The sequence below is a fragment of the Olea europaea genome, unplaced genomic scaffold, assembly GCF_002742605.1.
Source record: "Olea europaea var. sylvestris unplaced genomic scaffold, O_europaea_v1 scaffold1187, whole genome shotgun sequence".
NCBI lineage: Eukaryota > Viridiplantae > Streptophyta > Magnoliopsida > Lamiales > Oleaceae > Olea > Olea europaea.
In genome coordinates, this window is record NW_019229281.1 from 239,554 (window position 1) to 265,855 (window position 26,302).

The 26,302-nt window shown below is 33.4% G+C and overlaps 2 protein-coding genes across 3 annotated transcripts; one reads left to right on the forward strand and one right to left on the reverse strand.

Annotated features, from left to right (window-relative positions):
• Nucleotides 1-781: 781 nt before the first annotated feature.
• On the forward strand, nucleotides 782-15,624 carry LOC111373976. Of its 2 annotated transcripts, XM_022996575.1 has the most exons (13): nucleotides 783-1,070; nucleotides 1,423-1,581; nucleotides 2,181-2,432; nucleotides 2,563-2,682; nucleotides 4,896-4,976; nucleotides 9,088-9,183; nucleotides 9,701-9,796; nucleotides 11,036-11,089; nucleotides 11,190-11,393; nucleotides 12,003-12,128; nucleotides 12,763-12,828; nucleotides 14,520-14,813; nucleotides 15,099-15,624. In XM_022996575.1, the coding sequence occupies exons 1-13, from the start codon at nucleotides 1,008-1,010 to the stop codon at nucleotides 15,573-15,575; spliced, it is 2,088 nt and encodes a 695-aa protein (XP_022852343.1). In that variant the 5' UTR covers nucleotides 783-1,007; the 3' UTR covers nucleotides 15,576-15,624. The 2 variants fall into 2 exon arrangements, with proteins under 2 accessions (XP_022852345.1, XP_022852343.1); XM_022996577.1 differs by lacking the exon at nucleotides 9,088-9,183 and having other exon boundaries at nucleotides 782-1,070.
• An 8,844-nt stretch (nucleotides 15,625-24,468) lies between these two features.
• LOC111373967 lies at nucleotides 24,469-24,792 on the reverse strand. Its single transcript, XM_022996568.1, has one exon. It carries the CDS (start codon nucleotides 24,790-24,792, stop codon nucleotides 24,469-24,471), a length of 324 nt encoding a protein of 107 aa, XP_022852336.1.
• Nucleotides 24,793-26,302: the final 1,510 nt, after the last annotated feature.

A 26,302-nucleotide genomic window follows, 5' to 3' on the forward strand; every position in this document is an offset into this window, starting at 1 on the left:
TCAAATGCCATTTGTCCCTTGGCAAAGAAAACCATCTGATTTAATTCCTTCTCAATACCATGAAATGATCATCTTAGGGTGATTTGGCTATTTGACCGAATTTCCCATTTTATAATATGTTTCAATATTATTAAATTTAATATTAACTTCGATTATAAGATCATTTTATGCTCAACTATTACTATGCTACCCACGTATTTCTGTTTAGATGCAATGATATGTTTTTCCTTGGTGCTGCATGCCCATTGTATTTAAATTGAGGCTTTTTAACTTTAGGATTTTGATGGTCAATCGTATGTCTATTTTTTCAATTTAAACTTGAATAAAATTAAAAACAACTATCATTATGTTTAAGCCTCATTCTGAGTAGAATAAATTTTGTAATAGTGATTTTTTGAAAAAATATGTAGTTAAAAAGTATCAAAAAAATATTGTGTTACTTGTAAAGTTGTTATATTAAGAAATCGTATTACTGAAAACGGTTTCGAAAAAAAAAAAAGTTTTTTAAAGAATGATGCGTAAACAAAGATATACATTTTTTACAATTTACAAATACATTTTCTAAAAATTCACAATTCAAAACTTTGTTTGCCAATATAAGCACATGTTTGATTATGATTATTTCACGTTATAATGTGAGGTTTAGTACTTTTTTAAAGAATGTGTGATTAAAAAAGAAAGATTTTTTTTTATTATCTATGTCTAATATAATGAGTATTAGAAAAAGGGGGAAAATAAATTATAATTTAACTGGAATAATGGGCCAGCGGCTAATTTGATGATTAGTTGAATTCTCCATAGAAATTTTAAAACTCCATAGAAATTAATCCATTTTCAAAATTAGATGATTAGTTGAATTCGCCAGAGCAATTTCCTTTCTGGAAGCTGAAGTCAAGTCGTAGATCGAAGATTATATAATTGACTCGACTCTGCTATTGATTCTTCAAATACTGTAATTAATTGCTATCACAAAAGAAAAAAAGCTCAAAAAAGTTGAAAATAGTAAGATGAGGAAGCGAGATTTAGCGATTCTGATTCTCTCCGCTTTCGCCATTTTCTTCTCTCTTCAGGTATATACATGAATTCTCAAACCATATGGAAACTAACCATAAACCCTACTAGTTATTTTATTTTTTTAAATTCTCATTAGTTTGATGGCTAATTGGGTTATTTCGTTCTCATTTTCTATACATAGTTGTATGAAGGTATATACTTGGTAATTGATAAAATCTAGCATTGATGCTGATTTTTCGTTCGAAGGGGCATATGGTTACTCATTTGCAGAATACCCATAAATCCTGCTAGTTAACTTTCTATCTTTTTTAGATTTTTGTTATTTTGATTACGCGCTGGGTGATTTTCATTCTATTTTTGTGAATGTATTTATATGTGGGTAAACGATTGCTAATTGATGAAATCCAGCACGAGGGTGATTTTTCGTTCAGAGAGGCATGGTTACATCTCACTGATGATTATCCAATAAAATATGAGGCCGAGCGTCTCCCACCGCCTATTGTGGCTGATCTCAATGGGGATGGGAGAAAGGAGGTTCTTGTGGCTACCAATGATGCAAAAATCCAGGTAACTTGAAATAATAGTTGAGACTACTAGTCCAGTATTATCCTCATTTTAAGCCTTGCTACTAATTTCTTGTTAAATTGTTTAATTTTTTTCCTATCTTTGCTGTTTGTTTGGAAAGAGGCAGGTATTAAGGGGCAATTCATATTATGTTCATTTTCATTTAGCCAATAATATAGAATGAACAGCAGAACAAGTATTACTGCAGTGCCTACTTTGTAGTCATATTCATGAAAGGTTGATCATTTCATTTGTTTTCTTTAATTAAAGTGAGTCTTACCCATTCATATGGCTAAAGGAATATCTATATTTGATAAAAAAAAGGAATATCTGAATTTGATTTAAAATGGAAATGCTTTGGGAGCCTCTCTGCAGATGTAGAAGTTATGAATTTTAAAAGAACTTGCAAGTTTTAGGTTTATCCATCTCTTTAGTTTTTCCAACTCCTCTCTTAATATCTAGACTGAAATCATGCTGTAATATAGTAGAAGAAGAGTAGGAAAGTTCAATTCAGCTTTTATACAGTAACGTTGTTTGTTCTTTTAGTACAACTATCAGCTTTCCTTTCTAAAGTTCTGATTGCATATTTGTAACAATATTAGGTTTTGAATCCTCACATGAGGCGCGTGGATGAAGGGTTCAGTGATGCACGTGTTCTGGCAGAGGTGTCACTCTTGCCTGACAAACTCCGTATAGCAACAGGTAGACGTGCTGTTGCAATGGCCACTGGAGTTATTGACCGCAATTACAATAAAAGAGAACCACGAAAACAGGTTTTAGTTGTGGTTACGTCAGGTTGGTCTGTCATGTGTTTTGATCACAACCTAAAGAAACTGTGGGATGTAAATTTACAGGTATGTGTGGATTGGTATTTTATTAAGAATCTTTTTTACCACATAATTTTACATGTGTGTGTGGGTTAATACTTATGATACCAAGCTTCTGACTAGTGTTTGTTTACTAATCCCTTTTGCTCTTTAACAGAAGGATTTTCCTCACAATGCTCATCACAGGGAAATTGCTATCTCCATTAGTAATTATACACTAAAGCATGGAGATACTGGCTTGGTGATTGTTGGTGGGAGAATGGAGATGCAGCCACATGTATGTGACTTATCCTTCCTCACCATACTTTATCAAACAGGAAAAAAATATGTTTTTAGTAAGGGTATTCACATTTTCCTCTCTTTTGTTGCCTTCAAAGATGTAGTGATCTGAAGTATATCATAAAATGGCAGCAGAATAAATATCATAAATGACTATAAACCATGTGGAACTTTTAATTATGTTACCTGATTTAGAGTTCTTGAAACTCTGCGAGAGACTTTGCGATCGGGTTGAATTTTAATTTGTTCTGTTGTTTAGGTGCTAGAAAGATTCTGACTTCCAACTTCCTCTTACCATTTTCGAATTGGTTTCCTGAGATTTTGCGTTAGTATTTCCCTGTTTATCTTATGGCTACTTGAAGTATGCTCACATTTTCTTCAAGTTGGTTGAGGACTAGAAGTGCCAACATGGAGTTGGAGCCGGAATGTTGGTGTTCAGCACACGTTGAAGTGTACATGCCACGTGGCATTTCATTTTATTCAGCACTAGACTCGTTACTAATGTGCCAGCAACAGAACACCAACATGGAAAATCCAAAAAACTGAAACAGAAAAGATTAAAAATGTAAACTAACCTGAATAGTGATTTCTAAAGCACTGTTTGAGACGAGATGATGGAGAGTAGAAGACAGATGGGGCCTTTTTATTGTCTGACCACATAATGTCTACAAGGCCTTGCTCCATGAATGAAGAATAGTGGAAGAGAAAAGGCTGGCTTGGAAGGGTAGGTGAAGCTGGCCAATGGGAAAGAATACAATTGATACCTAAAGTAGATCCTTATACAATTGAAACACGTTTAACACTAGAAACGAAAGGTTACAGTTTTAATACTACGAACCAACAATTTATTAGCAACTGATTTTTTATTTTTTATTTATTTATTCTTTTGGGTTGGTATTTGAGATGACTATTTTTTTTTTTTTATTTTCATCAATTTCTTATATAGCATTCTACATTAAGAATGTGTTTGATTGCCTTTATTTTTCATGGAAAATATAATTTTTCCACATAAATTATTTCTTTTTTGGTGTTTAATTGACACTATTTTTCATTGAAAATATTTTTCAACTATTAGTTATGTATTCATATTTTCCTCAAAAATAAGGAAAACATTTCTTTAGGGACGGTGGTTTTTATTTTCCACGTAATACCCACCAATAAAAAATGGACAAGTATAATATTTTCTAGGTTGAAAAATAAACAAATCGAATACATCTAATTAATAATTTTCATATAAATAAGTTATAGATAATTCAATTGTCTAAAATTTTTTTTCTTTCTATAGAAATTCTATAGTAATCAAACGCATGCCCTAAGATGAATAATTTTTCTTTAAAAATAAATAATTAACAAACATATTTTCATTTATATGATTCAAATCAATCCGTTCTTGACATGTCTGTCGGACTTTTGAAAAATCACTTGTCAATGTGTCCTTGTTGTGTTGTGTCCATGTCAAGTGTTCGTGTCATTGCTTCTTGAGTTGAGGAGCTATTAGAATAAATTGATGTTTTCCTTAGCCAAATGTTTTTGAATAATATTAAGCCTCCATTTGGCAAATTTTATAAACAGTCTAACTTCATTTTCACCCCCACATTTCAATGGATCCATGAGGACTATCCTCCTATACATCACTATTCTCTATCTATTTATAAATTCTTCCCAAATGGAGGCTAAGTGTTTTCCTGAAGAGGAATTTTCTTAGATAGAATGGGATTTTTGATTCCACCTGTAAGATTTATGTCAATCAATGTGTACATTTATTGAAGTCTGAAGCTTGCCAACTGAATATCATGTTAGATTCTCCAGAGAAACTGACAAGTCATTTGGTATGTTAAGGTCTAGTATTTTAGGTCTTAGTCATTTTTTGTCATTTTATGTATTGATACTTTAACATCTCGTGAACTTTGTTGAAGTAATCTTTCTTCCTTTCTCTTTGGCTGACATGATTATAATTAGTCTCTGTTTCTTTTCCAGTATTCTTACACTTTCCCTACATTTCTCTTGTTATGCTGATGTTATTGATGTTCTGATGGTGCATGTTGTTTTACATTCTTTCATTGGTTTAATTTATCACATTGAAGTTGCTTGCTGATTTCTCAATACTACAATTTTTTCTGTAGAGATGATGTAATGTGTTACAGATCATGTTGTTTAAACATACTTTATCAAAACTAGAACACTCTTAAAGAATTATTCTGTATTTTTCAGATGCATATAGATCCTTTTGAGGAGATTGAGATGGCTGAGAAAAGTGCTGAGGAGCATAGAAGAAGTGCTACTGAGAAGGAAGTAAGTATGCGTATTTATCTTGTTGATACTATAGTACACATTCTTTAGTTTTTACTCTACTATGGTAATGCTTTTCTGGCTTTTATTTTGTTCTCCCATTTAGTTGCTCTCCGTTACTCTTACCCAAAATTAGTTGTTGATGTATCTCTCCCTCTCCCCTCTTCCTGCACTTTTCCCTCGATGTTTATTTTCTTCTTCCTTTCTTCTTAATTGCTTCTTTTAGTATTGGTTTTACTTTGTATTGACGTACAAATTAAAAGAAATAACGATCCTTTTTTATAGGTTTTCAATTTGTTGCTAATTACGACGATAGACGAAAAACCAAATTATGTCCTTTTCTAAACTGTCTTTTATCACTTCATAGTTCCCTTTTTAGTTTTTATATTTATCCTTACTATAAAATATTTTTATGTTTGAATTTCATCAATGTTACAAACGCCAAGTTTCAGGTTTAGAGATCTGAAGTGAAAATAAATGCTTACTACCTTATTAAGATATATAGGGTTTGTTTGAGCCACATTATTTTCAAAAAAATATATTTTTTAACAGTGATTTGATATCATTTCAACCACATATTCTTCAATAAAATAATATTACACATAAATCTAAAATTTTTCTTTATTTTTTAACCACACATTTCTCATTGATTTGACATGAATAATGCATTTTTTTCCTATAATGTGGCTGAAACATGGGCATAATAAGAAATCATGTTTATATATACTTTTATGTGTTGACCAATAATATACAACATTATGGAGGTGTGGCTGCATGCTTAATTTGACTGACAGTGGCAAGCAATTGGACTTCTTTAATAAGTTGAAATATAAGTTCATTGATGAAGAGAGAGTGAAATACTCTGTTGTGGGTGTGGCGAAGATGCTTCTACCACTCAAGCTTTTGTTTGGAGTGAAAATCTACTGTGAAGCCTACTTGGGACCTTGATTAGCATTTGATTTGATTTATGTTTACTATTTTTAGTTATTTGGTCTTACTGATATAGTTTTTACATAAATAGTCCAGTCAAAGGCATTAGGAAGCTAACACAAAAATCTAGGAATGGTGGTGGTGCATGTTCGGGGTGGGGACTCCATTCCCCGTCCCATTAAGCGGGGATGAGAACCCCCTGAAAGAGGTACCATTAGAAGATCATGCTTAAGCGTTCTCATGTTAAAATGAAATTTATTAGAATGGGTGTTAATGATGATCTTTCTTCTTTTAACATTTAGAATTCTTCCCAAATTTCATAAGTTTGTTTTTGAAGTTGACTTTATAATGGCTATTCCTTATGCATTGTAATTGTTTATATTAAGAGTCCTACCTTTTATCAAATATCATATTGATCTTTGCATAAATGTTCATGTTCTTGTTCAAATAATCTTTTTTGCTCAGCATTTTATTAAAAAAATTGTATGTTAACAGGGAGATGCTTTTACATAGAAAAATCAGAATATCCATGCATTCATTTGTGAAAGGGATAATTGCGAGATCGGTCCCAAACCTTTCTGTTTTTCGTATACTTTATCTTAACCTTTACTTTGTGCCACCCACAGCTCTAAACCTTTTGTTTTGCTGCAGCACTAGGACAAATGGTTTGACTATTAGTTGATCAGAAAAAGTGAATTTTGACCAATTTTGACCAAATTGAAAAGAATAACATGGTATATTTACATTTTCTCATTTATTAACCATTAAAACAATTAAACTAAAAAAAAAAAAAAATGTTGTGCCCCACCCCACCTTGCCTTCATTTTCGTCTCCTCCTCGTCATTAGTTGAGGCTACGCCATTGATGGAATTAGTGGTGTCCAATGAGCTCCAGTCCAATCTCCTAAATCGAAGCCGGTGGATTTCGTTGGGGCATCATGCGAACCTTGTTTTAACATAGACTCAAGCGAACATGTATGAATAAAAAGCAACCTCTCAATGGTAGATTTTTTCATTTTGGTTCAAACAATTGCTGCAGAATTTGTAGAAATGGACCTACTCAAGCTCTAATAATTTCAGCTCCAACTCGCTTTAATATCCAAAGTCTACCATCTCAAAGTAAACGGGCATTACTTTCTTTCACACACACACACTCACTCAAATAGACGCACTAATTTCTCTAAATTGGCACCAGAAAGAGATCAATTTGCCTCCCAACAGCTCCAACTTTCCGTTCAGGTTTAAACACAAACACATGCAGACATTTCAATTCTATTTGGTGAAATAATGTGGCATTATACATGTGTAACTAGAAAGAAAAGAAAGAGGAAGAAACGAATATGAAATTGGCATAATTACGAGCGGAATTAGTTGTCAAATGAGTTCTAGTACAAAACTTGAGAGAAAGGTAATTGATAAATTATTGTTAGATAGAAGAAATTAATTGATTATTTTTTGGTGGCGTAGTCTCCATTGCCTATGAGGAGAAGAAGATGAAAATGGGATGGGGGTGACGTAGGCGGGGTGGGGGGCAAATTTCTATTTTTATTTTTGTTTTTAGTTTAAATGTTCTAATGGTTTGGAAAAATGTAAGTATACAATTTTACCTTTTTCAATTTGGTCAAAATTGGTCAAAGTTCAATTTTTTTGGTCAACTAGTGATCAATCCCATCCATTTGTCCTTGTGCTGCTACAAAATGAAAGGTTTGGGACTGTGGATGACACAAAATGAAGGTTGAGTAAAATTTGCTAAAAAAGAAAGGTTTGGGACCACTGTTGCAATTATCCCTTTATGAAATGACCAAAAGTTCTGTAACATTGAATTAGTGATGAACAACAACTGGTTAAGCTTTCTTCTCAATAAACTTGGGTTTATGCGAATACATTTCCCCTGTTTTATTGCATTCAGATTCAAATCTGTTGAAAGATTCCATCAAGGAAAATCTTTTGCAATGATATCAAGTCATCTCAATTTGGTCAATCTCTCTCTCTCTTTTTAGTTATACTGGAATAGAGTTGTTTGTGTGAGTCAAAGGTTTCTTAGGTCTATACAGAATATCTTATACCACCCATAGTCGCCTTTCCCTTTATGAAGAAATAACAAACTAAGTGAGGTTCTAGGTTATCTACATTCTTTTTTAGTCTTGTCTGATCTATGCTACTTCTATTGAGAGGTCCAACGAAATAAAAATATTTTACATGCACATCAGGCCATGTTTACATCGGTCTGCCTATTTCTCTTCTAAATTTTCTACAGGGATCGCATTGTTGCCCTGATGAAGCTTCAAGCTTCTTTAGTTCCCTTAATGAACATGCCTTTGAAATTAACATAGAACCTACAGGAAGCAAACGACGAGATTCTTTAAATCATGGTTTATAGACTTGTGAATGCCACAATCGTAGGATGATATTGAACAGATTGCAGATCAGAACTCAAGATAATGACCCTGAAACACATGGCTAGAAGTTTTGTTGAGTTGAGTTGAAGGAGAAAGTAAAATTCTTAAGGAATTTTTTTGATCTTTTCTATTTCAGTTATTTGGATTTTCCATGGTGGTGTTCTGTTGCTGGCATGTTAGTAACGTGTCCAGTGCTGAATAAAATGTAATGCCACGTGGCATTTACGCTTCGATGTGTGCTGAACACCAACACTCCGGCTTTGACACCATGTTGTCACTTCTAGTCCTTAACCCACTAGAAAAAATGTGAGCATGCTTCATGTAGTCATAAGATAAATGGGAAATACAGAAGCAAAATTTCAGGAAATCATTTAAAAAATGGTAAGAGTTGGATGTAGAAATTTTTCCTACAAGGGAGTTGGATGTCAGAATCTTTCCAGCACCTGATGAAGTTTCAAGCTTCTTTAGCTCCCTTAACGAACATGCATTTGAAGTAACATAGAACCTATAGGAAGCAAATGAATAGATTCTTTGTTATCATGGTTTATAGACTTGTGAATGCCGCAATAAGTAAGATGATGTTGAGCTGATTGCAGATCAGAAGTCAAGATAACCGAAACATACACTGAGATGTTTTATTGAGTTGAATTGAAGGAAAATGTAAAATTCTTAAGGAATTTTTTTTTCGTTCATTGAGATTTTGTATATCTAAAAATCTAAATATTACATAGCATCATCACCATTTTGCATGGAAATACTCACATATGTTATATGCCTTCCTTCAAGCCATCTGAAAATGCAGGAACTATAGATTTACGCCATTTTGCTTTTTATGCTTTTGCGGGTAAAACTGGCGAACTTCGTTGGAGCAGAAAGAATGAGGTTAGTTTAGATCTGTGTTTGTAAGGTTTACTTTCTCCCAGTGATGTCTTTTCTCATCTTCGAAAGGTTCGACAAGATTGGAGTCATCTTTTATGTTTTATGCAATAACTTCTAGATTGGGATGCTTTCCAAACCTACTTTTAACATTATTATTTTACTTATATTTTCATAAAAATCTTTTTTATGTGTTACAGAACTGCATCCATTTCATAGAAAAATGTTCCCGTCTTCACTGTATAAACTTGGTTTTTGAATGCACAAATGCATATTAAAATTCTGTCTTTCCATTTTATTTGTCAATCTAATCCGTATATATATATATTTTTTTGTACGATAAGTAGTTATACACAAGTCCACTTGTGTTGGATGGAAATATGGTCGGGGTACTAGCCGTCTAATCTAAGATCATATTTATATATAAAAGCAGACCCTTTTTTCCTTATTTTATTTAGACTTTTCTTTCCGTTTTTGAATGTGTTTGTCTCTCTGTGCTGGTTTGAACCTTCTGATCTTGCAGAATACTGAATCTCAGTCATCAGATGCATCACAATTGATACCACAGCACAATTATAAGCTTGATGTTCATGCATTGAACAGTCGCCATCCTGGAGAAGTAAGCTCAAAGCTGTATTATAACTTTAGTCTTTTGGTGTTTACTGAATTTTCAGATGAAGCTATTCTTGGTACTTTGACTTCTTTTTGGTGTACGACTTGGTAAAAATGGATCAAAATGTATTTCCCAAGAAAAGGATTAAGTTACTTAGGATAAGCCACAAAAGATAATGTTTTTTCCTATATTTTATTCCTAAATTGTGTGGATAACTTGATTTTCGTTAGTAACGCGCTAAACAGTTTGTCCTCTTTCAAGAAAAAGAAGAATAAAATTTTGGTGTCAAGCTTGTAATGGAGACGTTGGCTTATCTAAATGGGATAGTGAAAAAAGGGATATTAATTTGGGGCTTCAAACAATTGGTAACTTTTTGAGTCTCATTGGGATTCAGGTAGCTTGGATTGAGGTCATCAAGGGTAGGGTCGTAGTGTGATTTTTTCTAGGTAAAAGAAAAGGATTCGAAGGTTTGATTGCTGGGAATATCAAAGCTCAAGGGTAGAAGAGATGGAGAGAGAATAATTTCATTATCCTAGTATTATGAAAATCTAGCTTCGAACTGTACTTTCGTTATTTTTTAGAGATAGATCACACTGGCAACAATAGCCTCTTTTTGGTCCAACTCTTCCTAAAAGGCTGGCTGCCCTTCTGCTGTCCATTATTTGTGCCACTGTCTCAGGCATTTCATGAGGAGATGAATCTGAGCAAGATATTGAATTACGATATTTTGAGCCAGCGAGAATTTCCGATGCGGTTATAGTTGAAATCTGGAATGATGTAATATGCAACTTGAAAGCCACTTGATACTGCACAACCATTATTTATTAATGGCATATATTATTGGATGTAGGATTTAAAACCTCTTTTATTATATTATATAGAGTCCTATTTAATACTGTGCACTAAACATGCAATAATGGATTTTTGTTGATTGATGTATTCAAATAGAGAATGCAACACCAAAAGAAATGTTATCTAGGCACATTTCTATGAAATTCTTACATATTTATTCCTAAAATTCAATATTTTGCTCTCTCTCTCTCTCTCTTCCACACCCCCCACCCCCCAAAAAAAAAAAAAAAAAAAAATTTGAAGTAGTTTTTATTGCTTCACTATATGCTTCTTCTTCTTTTCTTCTCTATACGCTTCTTAACATCCTAATATTGGGGATGTGTACTATATTTTGTTATTGCTCCTTTGTTTCATTCTTCTCAAATGAGTTCACTAAAATGATTCGAACCATAGTTTGAATGCAGGGAATTTAGAGAATCAATTTTGGGTGTCATGCCTCACCACTGGGTAAGTATGGTGCCATTAATCCCTTCATATCTTAGCATCAAACATTAGATAGTCACTGTTGGTGATCTTGATTTGAGCTGTAATCATTATTTTTTACCAGGATCGTCGTGAAGACACTTTGTTAAATCTGGCACACTTCAGGCGGCACAAAAGAAAATCACTAAAGAAACTACCTGGCAAGACCACTAATTTCCATTTCCACAAGCCCGAAGAGAAGTATACTCCTGGAAAGGATGGAGCAAAAAAAGTTTCAAACGTGATTGAGAAGGCAGTTAATATTGCTAAATCTAGAAAGACCAAGAAAGTGAGATTCCCGACATTTCTTAGTTGTTTTTCAAAAGTTTTTATATGTTGAGCCGCTTCTTGACTTATGTTTGAAACAAAAGATATTACATAAACCTCTTTTGACTCTTTCCATTTGTTTACTAGTCTGCTGGAAGTAGGATGTATTGGCTGCAAAATTGAATATTCATGTGCAAGTGGCATGTTAATCCCTGCACTGGAAAAAGTTTTACAGATTTTCAGCCGAACTAATCTTCAGTTTGATTTGTTACCATGCTTAACTGAAGCTTATAGTCTCTAATTTCGTGTATCCATTTACTTTTTAGCACGTTCATGCATGTTAAAAAACTTAATGATGGAAGAAAATGTAGCTCTGTCCAGACATGGAAGTTAATTTGGGACTTTAAGAGTTTTTACTAAATGTAGTAAGATTTCAATTTAGTCTTGGGTCGAATGCTGATCCTAAATGCTGGATATTAATCAGTCACATGTTGAAATTTTATTGTAGTGCTACTATGATATCTTGATTGAATTTGAACTTTTAATAATTGTTATGCACTTATGCTCTCATTTTCTAATATAGACACTTGTTACAACCTTTTGTCAATCATCTTCTTTTTGTGGTTTACAGCATTTGCCTTATATACCTACCATAACAAATTACACTCAGATCTGGTGGGTTCCAAATGTTGTTGTTGCTCATCAAAGGGAAGGGATTGAAGCAGTTCATTTGGCTTCTGGCCGTACTCTGTGTAAGGTGAACCTCAGAACTCTAAAGTATGCTATACTTCAGTTCTGTAATATAATGCGACAGGACACAATTATAGAAGCCGTTGAAATGATCTTTTGTGCATGACACTTTTTTATATGGTTTTATATTAGTTAAACTGATAATATAAGAATATGATCATGTCTGCAAAGCGCAATGAGTCTTCTTTGAAGATCGGAAAGGTTTACTCTCTAATATTAGTCTATGTATTAAGGATGCTGCAGCCTATATGAATCCTGGTCAATGCCATGCTGAACATTTAAGGAAATTTGTCATCATAACAATAGTTGTTCCAAGGATGGATTCCATGCAGGTTTACTCGTGATGTATTGGAGCAACTTTGAGTGTATTTCAGTCGTGCATGTTTAAAATTTAAGTGAATATTAGCTGTGGGTCCTAATGAATGCGCAGATAATAAGTATGTAGTAGTTGTGGGTGCTAAAAAATGTGTGGATAAAAAGTATGTTTGACCAACTTAAGAGTTTATTCACTTCACAAACACATTCTCTGAAATATGTGTTAATTAAGTTCAAATATTTTTTGAATGCTTTGTGCTTGATTAGTACTTTGCCATATTTTTCTACCAATAACTAACAAGATATTTGATGCATATACTTGACAGCTTCATCTTCAAGAAGGTGGTCTTCATGCTGATATTAATGGAGATGGTGTCCTAGATCATGTCCAGGTGAAGCCTTTCCCCATTTTTAACTTTGTTCATGTCATAATATGTAAATCCTGGCTATCAGCTTGATACATTTTACACTCAAGGAAGCATATCAGGTTTTCTTTCAATCAAAATGGTCCCTTTTTTACGAATAATCTTAGTATTTCTTTTCAGATATGGAAAATCATTTTTTACCAAATTTATACACTGTTGGAGGTTAAGCCATTGTAGAGGTTCAAACTAGTTTTTGTCTTTTGAAGTCTTTCTCATTTTTAATTTAATAACTTAATGTTAACTTGGCATAAATTTCCTTAAGTAGTGTTGATGTGCTCTTATGTTTTTCCATTATCTCCTTTACACTTTTGGCCCCAGATCATATAGTCCATGCATAACTATCAGTTATTAAGAAAAATCATAGGTTGGACTTTGTTATCCATTCATGAGGGTGTATCGTGGAAAAAAGGTTTATGGTTTTACCTAGATATTGGATATTTAGATGAGCAAAATGGTTCACTTTGAGATGTGCAATTTTCACATCAACATGGTGTATCTGGGGATAGAATACCTGACTTTTTCACCATTCACATTTACTATAGGATTAGGTGGTTTTGGCATGTTTGTGGAAAAGGGTTTGGGTGCTTAATTTGGGATAGCCTCTTTGCAATGCAAGGTGTTTGAAAAGTTATACTTGTCAAAAATGATTGTACTTCTCCTCTTGTTTGGACTGAAGACATCTTATTCTCAAATTATCGTAATCTGAAATTTATAGCTTAATAGAACTTTCTTTATTGACGACAATACACACGACCTTATACTTTGGGACGGGACTTAAACAAAATCAGATATTATTATGGTGTAACTACTTTTTGTTATAACTAAAAAATAATGTTTAATTTGCAACCAGAGACCATTGATTATACTGATTTTATATGACTCAGATAGATTAGATGGTTGATATCTAAAGTACCTGGTTTAATCACTTGGCACCTCTTCTGTTTGGATCTTCGATTTTAGCAAGGAAAATGCTAGGAATTTTATTTTTATTTGTTTGGATCCAAATAAAAGAAAATGGGATAAGTGCTGCAACAGGCAGAGTTCATCTATGCTTACAGCTATTAAATGTCTATTCTTTCACTTTCTATGATGCTAAACTACAGTATAAAAATTTATATATTTAACTTTTATTGGTAGGAGGCTAATTGCAGGGAAAATCAGTTTTCAGGAGAATTCTTTCTCCTTTTACTTCTCTCTGTTATCTGGGATCCAAGTGCAGCATTAGTGTACAGAAATGTTAGAAGAACAAGAATGTGACCACCTGATTGCCTTTTATTTTTAATTTTTGACACTTTTATGCATTATGGCATTTTGAAATAAAATAAGGATTGGTAAATGTTATCTGTTTTATAGCCATTGTATACTGGAAAAGTCAAAATTCAACTTTTTAGTGGTATTCACTCATTTCAAGTGGAGAGCTTTCCGTCTGTTAGTACAGAGTTTCTCCTAGCTATAACGTGATACATGGTGGTTGGATATGATTACCTGGCAAGCACATTTTCGTGAGGATATTTAAAAGATAAAAAAAAGTAAGTTCAGTTGAAGTAAAATCTGTAGAAACAGTGCATAGATTTGCGAAGAGGAGAGAACAAATGTGTTAAATTGATTATTAATTTTGATGTTATTAATGAAATTACAGTCTATGCCTTCCTTTATAGGTTGTTGGTAGAAATGGTGTTGAAACAGTAAGTGGATCCATGGAAGTGCTCCATCGCTGTTGGGCTGTTGCTACATCTGGTGTGCCAGTTCGAGAACAGCTTTTCAATGCTTCTATATGTCATTATTCCCCTTTTAACTTGTTCCAGCATGGAGAATTTTCTAGAAGCTTTAGTCAAAATCTGGATGTTAATTCATTAGAAGTTGCAACACCCATTCTCGTTGCAAGAAATGATGGTCATAGGCATCGTAAGGGAAGCCATGGTGATGTTGTCTTTTTAACAAGTCGGGGCGAGGTATGCTGTCTAGAACTCCTTTAGGTTCTCCTTTTTCTCACATTTCTGCTCCTTGCTAATGAACCTTAAAACTGATGGAAGGCTCCCTTGTTCTGACATGTATTGTTTGAGATGAAGTCAAGTCAAGAAAACATATCTTTTCGGGTGTTCCAAAATATTTCTCCTTTTATCTAGTGATTTTTTTTTTTTTTCAATTTCAACCCCGCTATATAGCTGACTCATATAATTATGAGAATTCGCTGGTTATCGATGAACAATTGATAGGAAGTAATAAATCTGTTTCAGGTAACATCATATTCTCCCGGCGTGCACGGACATGATGCTGAATGGAATTGGCAGCTTTTGACTGGTGCTACATGGTCAAACCCTCCATCCCCATCAGGGATGATGGAAGCTGGTGCTGTGGTCCCCACACTAAAGGCATTCCCATTACGTGTACATGATAGTCAAGAATTGATCCTCGCTGCTGGAGACCAAGAAGCTGTAGTGTTATCTCCCGGAGGAAGTTTGTTGACAAGTTTTGATCTTCCTGCTCCTCCTACACATGCCTTAGTGTGTGATGACTTCTCAAATGACGGGCTGACAGATGTTATTCTCGTGACTTCAAATGGAGTGTATGGCTTCGTTCAGACTAGACAACCAGGCGCTCTCTTCTTTAGCACACTTGTTGGTTGCCTTATAATTGTGATGGCAGTACTATTTGTCTCCCAGTACTTGCATTCTAGCAAAGGAAAGCCTCGGACATCTATGGCGCACTCGTAGAAACCGTTACTTTTGAGTGAAGCTAGAAGATCGGCACATGCTACGAAGGTGGGTGAAGCAGATAGTTCCTGTATACTTAGAACTGAGATGAACGTAGGCTAACAGTTGCTAAAGTTTGTTGTTCTGGAGCTTGCTTCAAATTCCTTGTCTTGAACATCTTCGCCTGTAGAGGTTTTGGTATATTCACATTATTACTAGAGCTTTTACATGTGATAACTTTATACAAGAAAAATTAAGGATAAAATATAATGCAACTTCCTTTAGCCTTGATCTCTGCTGAATTATTTTCACATCAAATTCCTTGCACATTATTTCTATTCTAATTCTGGTACTTATTACCAGGAAAAACAATGAAATGAGAGACTTTGGATTGGAGAGACAGAAAAATTTTTAGTGTAGAGATGGAAAGATTTTAAGGTGGACTGCTGGACTGGTCATATATGTTTTGCTTTACTGCTTTTACATTGTCGCTTGGAAAACAATACATTTGTGTAGTGTCAAAATCGATGTAGGCCCAGAGATCCAAAATCAATTCATCCCGCCTGTTCATGGCTCGGTTTGCCAATTATGGTGAGATGTGTTGGTTAAATTTTTTAGCCAGAGCACCTTTGATTGGTCGACTCGATTTCTTTTCAAAATCATACTACTACTAAGAAGTTATATTTCCGAAGTACTTTTTGTATCTCACAAATGTGTAATTTTCGAAATATATGAATGAGAATGTTTTTTCTTTCAATTATAAATCATATTAATTTTGCACAAACAATAACGAGGATTAAAATAAAGGGAAAAATTCATAATTCAGGTGTATTATTTTCGCCAATTCAAAAATCAAGTAGATAGTTTAAAAATTCAAAATTCAGGTATATGTTTAATTAATTAAAAATATTTATTAAATAAATATAATAAAGTCACAATTATACGATTAATAGTAACAGATTTATAATTAAAGACCACTGATTTATTTACTGGTCACATATCATCAAATTAATATCACAAATTATTTCGTGGTCACAAAAAAAAATTTGTAGGTCAGAGATTATTTCGAGATTACAGATCATTCAATTTACTGCCCACAGTCTCTTTATGGGTCACATTTTTTCACATTTATTGGTCACAAATTATCGAATTTTAAAGATCGCTGGCCAAATCATTGGTCACATACACCAAAACTCCAACAGTGATCCCAATTCACCACCAATACTTGGTCACAGAACAATAAATAGTTGGTCACAGTCACTATTACACCTCATCCCGCCACACCACCACCACAACCACGGCTAACAACAATAAAAAGGATCACCAAAACACAACGACCTGTTGCATCACACCACCACACAAGTTGTCTAATGACTTCTATGCACTAAATAAAAAAATCAACATTACTTTCCTCACAAAGGTAGATTAGAAGGTACTAGGCAGTAGGCAGCATTGGCACATGCCTGCCATCTGTATCACTATATATACACTATTCCTCACTTGATGCTGCCCTTTTCAGTGGTGAAAAGGAAAAACTAGCTCTAAACTTTTACGATCTCTCTCTTTCCGTGACTTACTTTTGTTTCAATAGTTTTGTGAAAATCTTGGAGACAAAGACCCTTTAATCCATACTGAAAAAACACGCAGAGAAAGTGAGACTGTGAGAGAAAGATTAAGGAAATGGAAAAGATGGCAGAGGAAGGCCAAATGCGTAGCACACCAAACCATACCATCGCGACCCTCCACCTTTTGCTTCAAAGCTTCGGCACCATCGTGAATCACCATCACTATCATGAATCGCCGCCGCTGGTGGCGACTATGGTGTTTTATGGTAGAGAGAAGGAAGAGAATATAGATGGTAGAGAGAGAAAGGAATTAGGGTTGAAATTGAATTTGAGTGAAATAATTAATATTTAAATTATTAAATCAATACCTAATTTCTGAATAATGAAACTTCAGCCCTGATCTAATCCCAATTCACTACCAATACTTGGTCATAGAAGAACACCACAACCAACAATAACAAAACACGATCACCAAAATACAACGACCGACTGCATCACACTACCACACAAGTTGTCTAATGACTTCTATGCACTAAATAAAAAAATCAACAACACACAGAGAAAGTTAGACTGTGAGAGAAAGATTAAGGAAATGGAAAAGATGGCAGAGGAAGGCCAAATGCGTAGCACACCACAGCATGCCGTCGCGACGTTGCCTCCACCTTTTGCTTCAAAGCTTCGCTGCCATCGTGAATCACTGTCACTATCGTGAATCGCCATCACTGGTGGCGATGATGGTGTTTTATGGTAGAGAGAAGGGAGAGAATATAGATGGTAGAGAGAGAAAGGAATTAGCATTGAAATTGAATTTAGGTGAAATATTTAATATTAAAATTATTAAACCAATACCTAATTTCTGAATAATGAAACTTCGGCCCTGATTTTTGAATTATAATGTTTAAAGCTATACTATTCTGTAATTTCTTATGGGAGGGTCACCAAGAAATATACCCTCATATCAAAAGTGAGAAATATTCAAGTCAATTCTCACGGACGAAACCAAGACCTACTGTTCATCATCATTATCTTCTACATTTTCAAACTTAGTTTTTCTATTAAGCTTTAACATTTCACGATTTTGCAAATAATAGCTTATAATCATTGATTTTTACATGAAATCTTGTAATTTATGCCTTTAATACATATATGTATTGAGGTTAAATATATGGCTGAAATGAAAGAATGTGGATTTAACCCTTGATTGAGCCCCATTTTGGGAGAAAAAAAAATGCATGTTTCACTAGTGTATTGATAGAAAATGCATGGTTAAAAAATACGGAAAAATTTTGAATTTGCATATAATATTATTTTATTGAAAAATGTGATTGAAATAATGTGAAAACACTGTATTACAAAAAATGGGGTCAAACAAGGGCTTGGAAAATTTTTTTGGTGATATTTTGAGGTGGACCCCATCAAAAATGGCGAGCTCTGCCATCTAAATCAACGGTTCGTTTTTTTAGACGGCCTTGATGAACTAATGGCCTACACCTATTGAGTCTTGTCGTCTAGGCCCCCCCAACCCCGCCCCCTTCTTTTTAAAAATTTTTTTTTTTATAATTTTTTTTTTCAATTTCCCTTTTTCAATTATTTTTCTTTAATTTTCATTTTTGTTCTCTTTTTTTGTTTTTTTTAATTTTTTTTCCTTTATTTTATTTTGCTTTAATTTTTGGTTTCTTCTTCTTCTTCTTCTTCTTATTTTAACAATTTTAAATCATTTTTTGTTTTTCATTTTTTCAATTTCTTTTGTAATTTTTTCTTTAATTTATTTTTGTTCCTTTTTTATTAATAGTTTTTGCCATGTGTGAATGTGGTGCACAAGTTGTATTATATTTGAAGGTAATGTTAAAGTTTTCAATGTTAAGTATTAATGAAAGATACGTACATTGATTCAATATAGGTTATTGGGTAGATGAAGTTGTATTTCTTAAAAGAACTGTGTGTAATATGTTCAATTGTATTTAATCAATTATTTTGCGAGTAGAGTTTTGTGCAGCATGGAAAAAAACCTGTTCTTTATATTCTTCGGATGGTAAGTGTGCACATTCCTGAATATGGGCTTCCCGTGGACTAATCACGTGAGTTAGTTCAAAAATTGAGGTGTCTACTTCTTCAGCCTGCATTGAAGATGTACATTTTGAATACAGGCACGTCTGGAATTCATAATTTTAAGATAACCAATACTATACAAACCAAACACTAAAAATGAGAACTTTTCAGTGTAAAAAAATGTCAACTGCAAATGAGCACTTCATTATTCATTAGATTTCACGAGCTTAGGTTCATAACCACCAAATTTTATTTTTTTTCCACTTTTTAATGTTTAATATAATTAATATATAAAGCTCACCTACACCAGAAGTATCTCTTAGCTCATACTTCATATTTGTATGCCTCGAAATGAATCCATCATGATTCACACTGTTCGTCGTAGCACATCCACTACATACCCTAGTAGACTCTCAAAAATAGAATCCCGATCCAATAGTGATTCCGTTCTCCTTCACATTGAACTTCTTGTTTTACTCGAGGCTGATAAAGAAGTTGAAGAATCCATATGCAAAGTTCACTATGTATTTAGATGTTGCATTCAATATAAGCTGAAAGAGTAAGTGAGTGCCAGAGCTGAAAGAATAAGATGGTGAGAGCAAGAAGTTGTTCTCCAAACAATTGAACTTCTTCTTTTATAGGGAAAAAAAAAAAAAGAAAACAATTAAGAAAATAAGTAATGGAAAAGAAATTACATTTTTTTTCCTTTTAAGGTATTGTGAGAAGGTCTTTTCAAATACAAATTTTGTAGTTTTTATACATGTAATTGAAAGTTGATCTAGGATTCAAGAGTACATGAAGAAAAGCTCTTAAAAGTGAATATTTTTTGTATCATTGTCATCTAGAATAAAAACATGCGTGTATAGTATATTTCATTTCAGTAAATTGAATTATGAACAGAGAAATTAATATGGGTTTGACATAAAAGTTACAATATGAGATAAGTAAAAAACTTAAAGTGCAATCAAGTCTTACTGACTTTCAACAATCATGGATAATCTCTTAATTCCTTGCGGTATCCTAAGTTCACCTCAATTCTTTTTCACATCATTAGTGAATTTGATACCCTGCTTCCCACAGATAAAGTTTTATCTGCACATAAGTGAAAAGATGTAATTCATAATTTAATATGAGGGTGTTTGGTGGGGATTAAAATTAGATTTTTTAAGTAGATTATGATAGAAGTTTTTGAAATATGTAGTTGAAAAAGTTATAGGACCCATGAAAGATGTGATTAATATTGATTTGTTTGACTTTGATTTAGATTAAAATCAAATTTTAACCCATATCAAATGGACAATTAGAGTATTTAAAGGAGCAACGCCCCTAGACATTTCCAGTTTATTGATATTCTGAAGATGAGATGAGATGTTTTATAGGACTAAAATGAGGAAATAATCGGATCTATAATACATATGTACTAAAACTTCATCGAAGAATGGGAAAAAATTTTAGATTTACTTTTTTCAGCAATCACAGAAATTATACAAAAGATTAAATGACATGATAATATAGATTTACATTTTTGAGCAACCATAGAAATTATACAAAAGATTAAATGACATGATAATAAAGTTCATATAAAATAGTATATAACATTAAACTAAACTTAATGAAGTGCAATTAGAAAGTAAACAATGTTTAGGTGATAGTTAAGGTGAAATAAACATTTAAAAATGTTTTGATAAATGGAACAAGTCAACAAGAATGACTTCCAGATGAATATTTATTGCAATCAAAAAAGGAAAAGAAAATGCTCAACCTTGTTTTCACCATCCACATCATCACATTAGAAAAAAAAATGCTCATTTTGTTTAAGGTATGCATAAACTTCTTCCATTTTATAAAAAGCAAAAAAATAGTTATGTCATTAAATTGGTAATCAACTAATAACATCATAATGAAAGTTTTGAACTACCATAAATGGGGTTTTAGTGGATTCAAGTACTAATAGAAACTTAAGAAAAATTTCAAAAAGAACAGTTTAAAATTGTAACTCCTGTACGAATCCAATATGCAACAATTGGTAGTCTGTCAACAATAAAAATTATTATCTACAAATGATCTTGCTACACCCAAAAAATGAGTTTGACTCTAACCTGTAAAGTGAAGAGCCAATCTTCGAACTGAACCTCCTTGTAAAAAAGAAGCACTCTTCTCAAGTCAACAAGTTAGGTCTACAACATAGACATTAGGGATTGGGGCACAGAAATGTTGGGTGTAGAAGGAAATAGATAAGAAAAATATGAAATTTTTCTTATGAAATTTGAGGAATTACAAAAGAGTTGCTATAACACACTCTTTCTCTAATTTTTTGAGAGATTTTTCTCACTTCTACGTACATAACACTAGATGGATACCTCCCTATTTGTAGAAAACATTGAGTAAACAAGTCTTACTACTTCTCTACAATTACAACTAGGCAAAAGTTATTTTTTCTTCATCATTTACAGCTGGAACATATGTATTTGTAGCTGTGTATGAACATCATAAGTGTCAAATGGCTGCTACCTGATGTAATTTCCAGATTGCAGAACATCAGAATGTGAATTGATTATTGTCTATGTTAATTTCCAACTTGCATAAGTTCCCTATACAACTTGAATTGAAAATCTTATCCTTTGACCATTCAATGAATAAAGCCTTTGTTGGATGAAGTGTTCAATTTAGATTTGAAATCTTTGAATCTTCTTTTGTTGTTGAAGTTTCCAATTTTGATTTAAACTAGATGAAGATTACAAATTACTCTAGAAATTTTAAGACCCCCCCTTAATTTGTAATCTTCAAATGCTTCTTGAATTTCTCAAACTTATCAATCATCATTGGTTTCGTCATCATATCGGCCGGTTGATCGTTGTACTTATAAACTCCATGTAAATTTCTTCTTGATTTACCAAATCTCTTATAAAGTGATGTCGAAGTTCAATATGCTTTGACCTAGTATGGAAGACTGGATTTTTTGTCATTGCAATTGTCGACATATATTGTCGCAATAAATTGTTTTTGGTCCTTCCTGCTCAAATTTCAAATCTTTTAAAATTCTTCTGAGCCAAATAGCTTCGCAAGCTGAATCTGTAGCAGCGATGTACTCTGCGTTTGCTGATGATAAAGTAATGAATTTCTACTTTTTTGAGCTCCAGGAAATCACATTTGATCCAAGACAAAAAATGTATCTAGAAGTGCTCTTCCTATCATCAACTGATCCAGCCCAATCACTATCTGTATAACCAACAAGTTTTCAATTATTTTTCCTTTTTAAACTCTATGCCATGATTCTTGGTTCCTTTAAGGAATCTCAAAATTCTTTTTGCTGCTGCAAAATGTAGTCTACTTGGTTCATTCATAAATCTAGATAATAAGCTGATTGAATATGTAATATCTGGCATTGTGTTAAGATAAATCAATGAACCAATCAATTTCTTAATGTGGAATCAAGTTTTTCTCCATCATCATAAACTTACAATTTTTCATTTAAGGCCATCGAAGTAGAGACTGGCTTGCACTCACTCATTTTGAATTTTTTGAGAACATCATCAATAAACTTTTCTTGAGAAAGAAAAATTCTTCCTGGCCTTTACTTTCCTTGAATCCCAAGAAAATATCTCAGAAGTCCTAAGTCAGACATTTCAAAATCTTTCATCATTTTCATTTTGAATTCGTCCACCATGTGTTCATTTGTTCCAAAGTAGATAAGATCACCCACATAGAGGCATACGATAAGAAAATCTTTTTCTACATTTTTCACATAGAAGTATGATTCACTTGTGCTTCGATTGAAGCCATTTTGAATGAAATAGCTATTGATTTTGCTAGTCCATACTCGGGGTGCTTGCTTTAACCTATATAATGCTTTTTGAAGACGATAAGCCTTATCTTCTTTCCCTTTGATTTTGAATCCTTCAGGCTGTTCAACACACACTTCTTCTTGAATTTCACCATTTAAGAGTGTGGATTTTATATCGAGCTAAAAAACTTTTAACTAGAATTGAGCTGCCAATCCCAAAATTGTACGTATTGTCTCCATTCTTGCAACTGGAGCAAATGTCTTTGTGAAATCAACTCGTGATTGTTGATAATATCCTTTGGCTACAAGTCGAGCTTTATATTTTTTAATTGATCTGTCTTCATTGTATTTGATTATATAGAGTTCAAACCAATGACCCTCTTTCCTTCTGGTAGCTCAACGAGTTCCCAAGTTTTATTTTTCTCAATGGCAGATATTTCTTCATTCATTGCTTTTGTCCAAATCTTGTCTTTTGAAACATCTTCATATGATTGAGGTTCACAAGAGAATAATCTGAGTTCCTGTGATTCATATATTTTTCTAAGTGAATGTGTTTTTCTTGGAGGGTTTATGATTCTTCTTTAATTGTTGGAATATTTGGAGCTGTATGTTGTTCAGTATTGGAAATTTGAGACGTCGATGGATCATCAAATTCATAGGGTCTGGAATCTATGACTTGCTTCCCCTTCCAATCACAAGTGTGATTTTTGGGTTTCACGTGTTTTTGTAAATCTGATTTTTTTATTTTTTTATTATTATTTTATTTGTGTGCTCTATGCAACCACATAGAGCAATGGCATGAAGTCGCATAGAGCACTTGGTCCGGACCATTTTAGGCCCTGGACCTTAGCATGCGACTGTATTGCAATGTGGTCTATGCGGTCGCATAGATCACGTACAATGTCATTTTTTATTTTTATTTTATTATTATTATTTTTAAATGCCAATGGTTTTTGTAAATTAGTATGCACATGAAAATTTAACAACACAATTGATTCCCAAAATAAAACACAACTTAGCTAAAATTTTTCCAAAATTTTGGTTTTCAATTGGTGAATTGACCTGGCCTTTCCACGTCCCCAGACTTTTCAAAAACACATCTTTAGACTATATGGAGTACGTGTAGGCTATAGACTTAGTGCCAAAACCAACTTTTGATTTGAAAACACACTAGAACCCCGAAAAATTATGAAAAATAACTTTGTGCCTCGAAATGCGTGAATTTCACACCCAAAATAGCTCCAATCAATCCCAACTCATGCTTGATGCATAGGACTTCGTGTGGGTAGTGCTTAGGCTATTTTAACATTCATGGATGATCGATGACCTAAACTATAAAAATAATTCAAACATGAATTGAAATTTTCCTAAGGTAATGCAAAAAGCAACATAAATTAAAAGGATACAGTAGGTGGCACTCAGTGCTAGTTTATAGTCGATAGCTCGACTTTTCTATGTCTGCCTTAGTTTGGTGTCCCAAGTTGAAAGGTGAACTTTTGCTTGGAGAGGTCCCCGCTCAGTAATATTTCAGCCTTTGCCCATTAATTGTGAAGGTACCCTTAGTTTCGTTGCTAACTTCTATAGCTCCATATGGCAAAACCTTTGTGACAGTATAGGGACTTGACCACCTTGACCTTAATTTTCCCAGGAAGAGCTTGAGTCTAGAGTTGTACGATAGAACTTTCTGTCCCACTTCAAACTCTCGCCTCTGAATATGCAAGTCATGCCACTTCTTGGTTAACTCTTTGTAGAGCCTTGAGTTTTCATATGTTTTCATTCTAAATTTATCTAACTCATTAAGCTGTATTAAATGCTTTTCACCGGCGGCCTTCAAATCCATGTTCAACTATTTCATAACCCAATATGCCTAGTGTTCTATTTCTAGTGACAGGTGGCAAGCTTTCCCAAATACTAGGCGGTATGGGGACATACCTATCAGTGTCTTGAATGTTGTCCTATAGGCCTACAATGTGTCATCTAGCTTTTTAGACCAGTCCTTTCGAGATGAATTCACTGTCACCTCAAGTATTCTCTTTAACTGATTGGAAACTTCAACTTGCCCGCTAGTCTGTGGATGATATGGGGTAGTTACACGGTGTTTAACGCCATATTTAGTCCAGAACTGTTCAAACTGGCGATTGTAGAAGTGTTTGCCCCTTCACTGATTATTGCTTGTGGTGTTTCATATCTAATGAAGATGTATGTTTTGAAAAATGCAATCATTGCCTTTGCGTCATTGGTTGGCAATGCAACTACTTCCACCCATTTAAACACATAGTCAATGGCTACTAGGATATACTGATTTGAAAACGATGGGGAAAAAAGTCCCATAAAGTCAATTCCCCAGACGTCAAATATCTCCACTTCCAAGACGTTGTTCAATGGCATTTCATTCCTTCTTGAGATATTCCCAGTACGTAGACATCTATTACATCTCCTGACAACTCGAAGGCGTTCGTAAACAATGTAGACCAGTAAAATCCTGACCGTAATATGTGTGATTTGGGAAAAGATATGCAATTGAATATTGGTCCTTTTTTTTTTTTGATAAATTGTTGGGCATTTATTTCAATTTTTTCATTTATTTATAACATGTGTGATTAAATTGTGAATTGTGTTCATATTTAGTTTGCATAAATTGATTATGTTTAAATTATTTAGAATGTTTATGAGAATATTTTGAGCATAATCATAACGTATTGGTTAATATTGCACAATTAGACTTATCCTCACATTAAGTTAATTGTTTATGCGTAAGTTTTTTAATGTCTAGTGATCAATATAATTTTTGCTTAATTATTATGCTTGTTTAGGATCACATAAAGAGTTGTGGACATTAAATTATAATCAATTATTCTTAATATTATAAATTTTATCCCACAGGAATTTTTATTATATTTTATATAATTAATTAGGATAAGATGTCAAGTTACCCTTTTTCATAATATACCCACAGGAATTATGGATTAGGATATGATTCGATAGTCTTATCATGGATTTTAGATAGAATATCAAATTATGATCATAATATACTCACTATTTATGAAGTTGTTCTTTATGAACGATGGGAACGATTCAATCGTCTTAGTGTGATGTTCATAAAGACAAATATCTCAGCTAGTATACGTAGTTCGGTTGATCAGCATGAGAAAGTCCGTGATTTGCTAAAGGCCATAGATGATTAATTCATCACTTCAGATAAGGTACTGGCAAGCACCCTAATTATGAAGCTCTCTTCCATGAGGCCCACCATTGTGAGAGATGTGCATGAGTACATTATGCATATGAAGGATATTGCGGCTCAATTGAAGAACCTCGAGGTTGAGATGTCAGAATCCTTCCTAGTGCAC